Below are 10,000 nucleotides of genomic sequence, written 5' to 3' on the forward strand. Positions count from 1 at the left end.
AACAGCAAATTTAGCATAACAGTGCCCCTTCAAGCACAGAACACGCACGCGGTATGATTAATTAGTTCGAAAGTCATTTGCCAAGCCTCCAAGAAGCCTAAGGCGATGTCTAAGTACATTGTACTGCATGTTTAATTAAAAGCAACGACTGGTCTGGTTTCTCGTCCAACCTCTGATGTCATGTAAAAATTTTGCGACCGTCAATTTTTCATGCCGACATTTCTACATTTAACATCCTTCAGGCTTTAAGTTGCGCCACAGCCATTCAGCCACTGGAATTGGGGACACAATTTTTACTCAACTGCGTACCATCTCATTGCTAAAAGGTGACAGAAGATATGAAAGACTATATTATTACTATAGTAACTGGCCATTTCTAAGTGCATGGAATAATAGTCCAGTCGCATTAAAGATAGAGCATTCACGATTGAAACAATCGTCTGTATTTCCTGTCTGTAGAAACTTCCAAGATTGTGATGAAACCAACCCAGTTACGCAGCAATGTTGGACTAACCAATTGTCTCTCTAAATCAACTCGCATTGGTCAAATTGATCAGTTTCTCTTTATTTCTTTCGTAGTCAGTTAATGTTATGCATTTTTGATAGAACGTCTTAAAAATAACTAGGCATGGCTATGTTCATGGTATACTAGTTTTGGGAGTCATTGTGACTCACCAATCCAGGTATTATATATTTTTTTTATTCTTTCCTAGCTCAAGCTCCCTTTACCAACACATGGCTCTAACAGGAGTAAATAACTCGCTTAATACAACACGTTGGATCTGTACAAGGATTAAAACACATCTCATGACGGAAGATTCGACAGCTACTTCCACTCAGATTCCCTCCACGGAATCAGTAACGGGACTGGTTGTTCTTTCCGCTCTGGCTGCTCTAATCGGCAGCCTTGGAAACGCACTTGTCCTTTTAGCAGTCTTTAGAAATGGCACTCTCCGAACAATACCCGACTTTTTTATTACCAGTTTGGCATTTTCCGATTTTACAGTCTGCACTCTTTATCTGCCGATGTCAATTCACCGATTTTATCAAATGAACACTGAAGAAGACGAAGATACGTTTGCTTTGACTACAACATTTATTGGTTATATTTCCATGCTTGCATCAGCAACCAACTTGTTCGCAGTCACAGTTGATCGAGTTATTGCAATAGGATTTCCATTCAAATACCTTGCTGTGGTGACAAAACGTAATGCTGCCATATCAATTGCAGTAGTCTGGATCATTTCGATGACATTAGGAGCTTTAATCACGGCGGACCTCATCTCCAGTTATGTCACTGGATTATACTCGGGCATTATGCTATTGAACACGATAGCAATGTACATTTACTTATTTGTCACGGCGAAACGTCAGGAGAACAGAATTCAGAACATAACGACTCAAAACTCGAACGGTGTAGCAGTGGAAAAAAAAGTAGCAAAAACAATTTTCACAGTGGTGGGGATCTACGCAATTAGTTGGTTACCGACACTTCTGCTACCAATATTCACCAAGCCTACTTCGATAAAGTTTAAACAAGCATTTCCTTGGGTTAAATTAATTCTGGCGTGTAACTCTGCTCTTAATCCTTTTGTTTACTGCTTGAGAAGCCAAAAGTACCGCTTAGCATTCTCTAAAATCCTGCACATACATTAACAGCGAGTCAATTGCTGGCACTGCTGGCCTAAGGTAACACTGAGAATACCATGCAAGATCTGAAGATCTTCAAAAGTTAGAAATAGACGCATTCCCTTTAAACAGTTAAGTCTCATTCTTAAATCGGCGGACTAGTCGATCTTTGGGGATAGCGCCGTCGACCCATTCCCTATCTATTCCAATTTCGAAAGCGATTCACAGAAAAGTGCAACTGTAAGGGGAGAGGAACAGAAATATACACAACTAAAATGTGAAAAGCAGACTTACACCCCGTTCACACCTATCTTCCAAGTGGATGTTGGACATTGAAAGCTTGATAGGGATCATGGCAAATGAACATATTTCTTTTAAAGGCCGAAACCCAATGTCTGGACACGCAGGACTCGAACCTGGGAACGTTTAATTAACAACCTCTTCACTTAACCACTAGACTACCACAGCACTAACTGCGATGACGTCATTTTTTATTAATGTCAATAATTTTTGCTTCCAAACGTCCTGCTGTAAATGTGTATTAACACCCGCTGAGAAGCAAGCTTACACATTGAAAATGTCGGTTACCAGACTTCAAGAGAAAGCTAACCATTTTTAAATCAAGCTTCAGACTTAACAATTATTCAGCAATGATTATATATATATATATATATAACTAACTGCAGACAGTACTGTTTCGGCCTTCTGGGCCTCATCAGTGCAGTGCTGATGTCTAGGATGGAGGTTAAGATATAACGCCACCCCAGATGTCCCACACATGTGGTACATCCAAGCCATGCCAGAGTGCTCAAACTAGCGAGCTAGTGAGCATGCACAATATATATATATATATATATATATATATATATATATATATGCTAATTAGCTTAGGTAAATGATCGGCACATTTTCTAGTCAGTTGATCTTTAGTGGGTAAGTGGGTAACAACAGCTCCTTCAAAGTGGGTGCTCCGGGTTCAAATCCTGTCCAGGGGCTGCTTTTACTTTTTTTCTTTTTGTTTGCTACCACAATTCCTGGGACAGAGTGATCAAAATGGAGGATAATACTTCATTTAAGGCAAACTGACAATGAAGGATAATCCTTCATTTGATATAAGATATAACGCCACCCCAGATGTCCCACACATGTGGTACATCCAAGCCATGCCAGAGTGCTCAAACTAGCGAGCTAGTGAGCATGCACAATATATATATATATATATATATATATATATATATGCTAATTAGCTTAGGTAAATGATCGGCACATTTTCTAGTCAGTTGATCTTTAGTGGGTAAGTGGGTAACAACAGCTCCTTCAAAGTGGGTGCTCCGGGTTCAAATCCTGTCCAGGGGCTGCTTTTACTTTTTTTCTTTTTGTTTGCTACCACAATTCCTGGGACAGAGTGATCAAAATGGAGGATAATACTTCATTTAAGGCAAACTGACAATGAAGGATAATCCTTCATTTGAGGAAGAGATCGTGTTGCGCCATGAAGTCCTCGGCAGCCATCTTGAGAATTAATTTCACGGCAAGGAACAGGGCTCGATCTTGTTAGGTGATCCGGATAAAAAGATATCCGGATCTGGCGTCCACACGGTTCCGGATTCATATCGGATTCGCCAGCGAATTTGCCGGATACGAGTGGTCGGAAGGCGTATCCGGAAAGAAAAGGTTGCGGATTCAGAAATATCCGGATACGTGTGAACGGGACCTTAGACAGGAACCGAACCCGGATCTCGACATTACTGGTCGGATGCCTTGACCATTCGGCCACTGAACCAGCCTAGGTAGCAATGCAGCTGCAAAGTGGCAAAGTACAAGTAAGCTTTAAGAAAACAATTTTTTGCAATCACGGTCGGAATGGAACGGGAATAGGATAGTCATTCTGAGAAAATGAGGCTCCTTCTTATCATACCGTACTTAATCACTATTTCTAGGCAAGGTAAACACATCAGGAACCTTACTTGATGATGGCGTAGACGAGAACAAGAACGTTAACGGAAAACACGATTTCTCATTGTTGTTGAGATTTTTTTCATTACGGTAACTGCAACTCATGTATTGTAGGTAAATTGTAAGCCAACCGTCGTGGAATTAAACTGGTACAAACGGCATTGATAGCTAGCGAGAGAAAAAATAACGCCGTCTCATCCTTGGCTGACGACGTTGTTTTGAGGACAACTGCGAAGAAACAACGCAGGTGCGGGGAACGCAAAGCGAAAGCTATTGACTTTGCTTGTTAAAACCAGTGTTTGTTTCTTTTTTTTTTTTTTTTTATTTCTCCTCCTAACCTACGTGTGGGCAAGACTGCCAGCAGTTCCTTCTCCGTCAGTCGAGCTGCGCCCTTGTTTAGTTAATCGTATCTCGTCACGCAATCGAGAGAAACGACCCAAAGAGGCTTGGACGAGATGGGAAGAGACCAGGAGCCCATCACCCGGAGCCTCCATCCAGACTATATCCTTGAGTAAACCTTTGCCCGTATCTTTTTATTTTTGGAATATTTTGTGAGGCGAACGCGATTACTGGTGCGTGACTGCGGCATAATGCATTCGTGGGAATTTGAACGTCTAAAAATAAAAAGATACGGGCAAAGGTTGTCTCCAAGGGTTTTTAGGGGAGATGGAGGCTCCGCGTGATGGGCTCCTGGAAGAGACCCCTTCCTCAAGTCTCCCTTGGTCGTTTCTCTCGATTGCGTGACAAAACACGCGCGTGGCTCGAGTGACATAGAACGGACTGCTAGCTGTCTACAATGAGCGTATTCGATTTTAAGACACTGAGTGGTTGGGAAATTGACTTATATGTCATCTAGACAATGGTCGAAAATTCTCCATTAGAGAACGAGCAATTAAAATAATAAAGAATGGTAGTAAGTAAGAGTTGCTGCGTTGTCTGACTAGGTACTTCAAGGGTGCATAAATTAGTAAAAGTAAAGTGTGTTGAAAAGGCACCAATTTTGAAAATTTAGAAAGGTACACCTAGTCTCTTGGAGAATGGAATAGCCGTTGTGGCAAACCCCTCAAATTTTTCTCAAGACTCAAAATGATCGTTGAGAACTCCAATTATTCTAGATGAAACGCAAAATAATCCGGCAAATAAAACGTCATTTATTACTATCGAATAAAGGAGAAGAATGCAACAGCACGGAAAATTCGAAGACTGGGGACCGTTTCTCGAAAGTCCCGATACGTTTTCGGGCTAGAAAATCCATTTAGGAAAACTGCCTTCCGCTTGTTTTGATAAGAGGGTCTTTTAACATGTTTTCAGAATAACAAAAAGCAAAATGATCGGGAAGTTTGAGGACTTAAAAGGTCTCCGTTCTTAAGATACGTGTATTGAGCGGATTGTGACACCGGAAAAGGCCCGAAAACATTTGGGACTTCCTACTTATCTATTAACAACGCGGATGCACTACCATTCAACTACAGGAGACTCGTTGGAGCTTGGATATAAAAAGTTTTATATTGACTGGGGCTGAGTGTCCTGTATGCTGCTAAGATTGAAATGTGTGTCATCGTGTTGTGGCTGGGTACATGTGATGTCTCGGACAGATTTAGCATGACGCTTCGAAGACTGTCGCTGGTCAGTAACGCATGAAAATTCCATCATTTTGACTTGTCTTTTGCTAGATATCTGAGCATAGTTAATGGACAAGAAATGGGACTGAAGATATCAAACAATCTTCTTAGATTTTGGCAAAGACAGATTTCAGCCTGTATGGGCTGTCAAAGCTCGATCCATCACATCTGAAAACGTCTTGAGGAAGCTGTACGCTGTATACGTAGGAAGTGTTGGCTCCAGTTGATAAATGATCTAGATCTTGAAGTGCTAAGGCCCAATCACTGAAGCGAGCGCTTAGCCTTAGTAAACGAGGCTTTCTTCTTCACATGATCTCGTGAAAAGTGTAGTTAACCGAACCGCTAGATTGCAGAATATCCCGTTTAGGAACAGAGTTATTTATATGAATATCATTTACTCTACCACGCCACTGCAGACTGCGGGACGTCGGTGGCTGTTTTTTAAGTAAGACATTTAGTGGACGCGGAAGCAGCATTGTTAAACACGACTGCAGTACTGCGGTGGCAGTTTTTTTTAAGTACGTAAGACATTTGTGGGAGGCGCGGTGGCCTCATGGTTAGTGTGCTCGACTCTGGATCGAGTTGTCCGGGTTCGGGGCCTGGCCGGGGACATTGTGTTGTGTTCTTGGGCAAGACACTTTACTCTCACGGTGCTTCTCTCCACCCAGGTGTATAAATGGGTACCGGCGTAATGCTGGGGGTAACCCTGCGATGGACTAGCATCCCATCCAAGGGGGAGCATAAATACTCCTAGTCGCTTCATGCTACGGAAACCGGAGTTAAACGCCGGCCTTAATGGGCCTTCAGGCTCGTAACAGAGACTTACGTAAGACATTTAGTGGGCCGGGTATTCCGCAACCTAGCCCTCGATCATTTCTCCGTATGGTGACTTTTTCCTGGGTCCAATTGGACCCTTTCTTCTATATTCTATACGTCCAAAAGAAACACGAGTGCGTCCAAGGACGCAATGACGCACTCTGGACACACTATGCGGTTATGTGAAGAAAAATTAAAAGGGAAAACCAGTCACTTCCGGTTGCCGTCCGCGTCTCAAAACGAGCGTGCTTAAGCTCCCTATTATTTAGGCAAAACGCGAGTTTAAAAGTCTGAAAGTCCCGTGCTGCATATTAATTCTGCAGCGTACACATGCATTGCATTGTTAAACTAGTAAGCCTTTGACGTCATTTTCAGTCAGTGTTAAAATAACTGAGGAGAAAGTGCTGCCTTTGTCATGACATCTCTAAATGGTTATACTCTCTAACCTTCTTGGACAAGGACGATAAACCGTAGGCCCCATCTCACAGCCCTTCAATGTTCATAACCTTATGGGACATAAAAGAATCCATGCACTATAGGGAAGATATCGTTGACGTCACCTATTGTTATTAATGTGCCAACCAGAGCCCCATTGGCTGTCAAAAAAAAAGAATCTTTTGTTTCTGTGGTTAGCACATTTGAATAATAAAAGGAATGTTTGTAAACAGATGTCATCCCTATTGGGAAAGAGTAGGGCAAAGAGTCCCCGGTGTTGTAGTCTGTCCTCTGTGGTGTATCATGGTTAGGAGGGTAAATACTCGGTCCGACCGAGATATTTAGCTACAACAAGCTACTGTAAAATCCGAGGGTAAAGAATGATATATAATATGCATTAAATTGGAGGTGGAAAAAGACCCTCGCCAACCTTCCAAGTGTCAAATAAAAATTACGTGAGTTAATTGTGTGTGAGGAGTAATTTATGCTGGCATGAACTTCACACTTCCCACTGAAGATCAGTGATTGCACTGTGGGGACGCTCGTTCTTTTGTTGACACTAAAGTCCAAGAATTGTGACAATGTCAACAACGTACTTTACATGATAAGTACTGCTGCAATAGGAATTATAAACATACAGGGAATTATTCTCATTCATCGTTCGCTTGTAACTTAATTATTACAAGCACTTTAATCTTACTCAAAATGATTAACATCTCCAAAAAATGCATAGTACTGTAACATAGCATCCCGTAATTTGCCAGGGGGTAGCAATCAATCATTAACCCTGTGGGGGACTGTGCCTTTGGCCTTTGAATGTAAGTTGCCCACTTATTGATTAATCTAACAATCTGACAGTAACTGTACTCTAAAGGTACAGTGTAACTGAGACAACTGCATGTACAGTAAAAGCATGACAAACCTTCTGAAAACGCTGTACTCTGGATGATAATCACAAAAAACAAATTCAGTACATTAGTGTCATTATCGCAGGGGCACCCAACGAGAATATAGTTCAAAACCACTAAGACATAGCATCGTTAAACGTATTTTAGTATTTAAACAGTAGATATAGGCATATTTTTATCCCCTAAAAATTTTTAATGTCTTCGGATTTCCTAGCTGAAGGTCTAGTGATCCGAAAATTATAGGGATCAAAACTTACCTTTTCGAAAATCCTGACCTTTTTAGGGTAAAAATCCGTTTAAAATGGACAATTATACCATTTTTTAGAAGTTCGAAAATCCTAGGACAGGCAGGCAAGTAAGAAATTTTACAACAACTGCTCCGAAAATTCTAGATCTCAAATCGTCTTCCGAACAGATATTTTCCGAAAATCGACGTTGAGTGCCTCTGTTATCTTCCTTCCTAGATCTTTCTTTCGATCAGCTTGAAACACAACCACATCGTGGCTTTCTCATCAAGGATGACTTTGTGCATGGAAACCAAAATACAGGAAACTGGGATCTAGGTGTTAAGCTACGAGTCTCTTTCATTTCTTTGTACAAATAGCTCTTAATTTACATGTACATGTCCCTTAATATTATTATCTGTAATTGCAAATTCAAAATCCCTACATGCGGTCTTCCACGGTAACAAAAATTACATGTACCTTTGATTGGTTGGTTTGCTTGCCTTTAGCCAAATAGATCATGGAAATTGGTCCAAATGGACGAAAGAGCTCCATGAGATCGGATTCTCTGGTGTCTTCTGACACTGGTGTCAGACACCAGACATATATCTGACATATATCTGACACTGGTGTCTGGTGTCTTCTGGTTAGGTTAAACCCATTCAGAACCAGTACTACTTGCACTTTATAATAATTTTGTTTTGCAAATAGTCAACAGTAATTGTTTCCTGGTCTACCAATACTGTAATGTACCTCTTTGTGAGCGTGGCATTGTTTCTCCTCGTCTGTTTGCTGCTCCCTCGCGTAACCCAGGAGCAATATACTTTCCTGTTTTGGCTGCGGCTGGCTGTTCTCCACTGCTGACTGCTGGTGCTCCTGCTCCTATTGGTCAGTACAAAGGGAGTCAAAGGATTATAATGCAGTAGCACAATATTACAATGAAACAAAAATAATAGGCTGTATACATGTAGTCTTATGGTGTGGCTATTTAACAGCTACGTGGGAGATAAAGTCAATAGTTTTACAATGATTAAAAACAAGTCCTAAATTAATGACTTCTATAACCAAAACTACAGCTGATAGAGCTGTATTCAAGAAGTTTAAAGGGGCAGTGTCACGCTATTTCAGTCAAACTTCAAAACACTACGTAAAATACATCTTTGCATCAATCAAGACCAAAAAATAATGGTGTAGTTTTGTTCACTGGTTGCCAAGGGCCACACTCAACCTATTCTTTGTTATTTGCATCCATGGATGGAGAGGATGGAAATGGATTGAAACTTAGAGATGCTGTTTGCAGAAAATCGGCAAAACTTAAATACAAATAGCTCTCAGTGCAATAAATATATTCCATACCTTGTCAGTGGGTTGTCAGGAATGTTGACGTGTGCGCTTAAGTACTAATTTAGATCTTACCCAGTTTTGACCTAAAAACAGTAAATTTAGGATGACAGTACCCCTTTAAGCAAGAAAAGACATAAACAATCAACAGAGTTACCTCTAGTTGGTCTTTGTAAGGACACTTTGTGGTCCAATGGTCTCCCTTATAGTGACGGCACTGCACTATCTTCTGTGTGCTTTGACTTAACTTCTTGAGAGGGTAATCATCTTGTTACCATCAGAAATAAACTGATTGTAACCTACATCTCTACCTAATTAAAAAAACTAAAATGAGACATGTATTGTAAGTGGTTTGAACAAGGAAGTGAAATTTGCATGCTATTGAAACCGGTCTTCAGGATGACGCTGTCCGAAACAAACTGCAGCCGTTGCTCATTACCAGAAATTCGCGACATTTCGTTAACGCGATGATTTGTGTCTGCGGGTTACTCTTGAAACCAAAGGAGCATGCGCACTGGCGTCAAATTGCGAAAACAACATGTACTAACTGTACCAGCTTCACGTCTCAATCTTCCTTCGATCCTTGATCCGTTTTCCTTACTTAATTCAAACCATCGACCAGGAATCCAAAAATTAAGAAGATCAATGTAGTTAAACTCATTTCCTCTCTCGTCTTTCATTCCAACAAGCTCATGCCATTTCATCAGAATTGGATATGGCATGTATATTGACAAAGCTATTTCAGATTCTAGACGGCGATGCTGGTTTATATAAGACAGAGGGGATTCACTGACTTTTAGCTTACAACCTAAGGCTTCCTTTTCGAAATTGGGCAAAAGAAAAGACATTTTTAGCGGTATTCCTCTGGGCTCAGGATGTGAAAAACACGAAGAACAATCGTAATTTGCCGCGATGTTTCGCATTTTGAAGTCTACAGATAATTGAAACAGCGGTAGAAAGCGTAAAAATGCTAGGCTGCTAAGCTGACATAAACATTGCAGCTTTTTTGTGGGAAGAAAGCTATGGAAAATGGTTGTTCTTCTCGTTTTTTGACATCCTGCGGGACATT

The 10,000-nt window shown here is 40.9% G+C and overlaps 1 protein-coding gene and 1 long non-coding RNA gene across 2 annotated transcripts in view; one reads left to right on the forward strand and one right to left on the reverse strand.

The window, feature by feature from the left end:
- The window catches only part of LOC137993053 (adrenocorticotropic hormone receptor-like), a 6,031-nt gene extending 2,782 nt beyond the window's left edge, over window positions 1–3,249 (forward strand). The window contains exon 2 of the mRNA XM_068838708.1: window positions 714–3,249. Coding sequence (XP_068694809.1) covers window positions 736–1,656 — 921 coding nt within the window. The 5' untranslated portion in view covers window positions 714–735 and the 3' untranslated portion in view covers window positions 1,657–3,249. The remainder of the gene's footprint in view (window positions 1–713) is intronic.
- A 5,024-nt stretch (window positions 3,250–8,273) lies between these two features.
- The window catches only part of LOC137990776 (uncharacterized), a 16,103-nt gene continuing 14,376 nt past the window's right edge, over window positions 8,274–10,000 (reverse strand). Inside the window, exons 2-3 of the long non-coding RNA XR_011121557.1 lie at window positions 9,089–9,242; window positions 8,274–8,472 (exon numbers count right to left, since the gene is read on the reverse strand). This is a non-coding gene — a long non-coding RNA (uncharacterized lncRNA). The remainder of the gene's footprint in view (window positions 8,473–9,088; window positions 9,243–10,000) is intronic.

The sequence above is a fragment of the Montipora foliosa genome, chromosome 2 (genome assembly GCF_036669935.1).
Source record: "Montipora foliosa isolate CH-2021 chromosome 2, ASM3666993v2, whole genome shotgun sequence".
NCBI lineage: Eukaryota > Metazoa > Cnidaria > Anthozoa > Scleractinia > Acroporidae > Montipora > Montipora foliosa.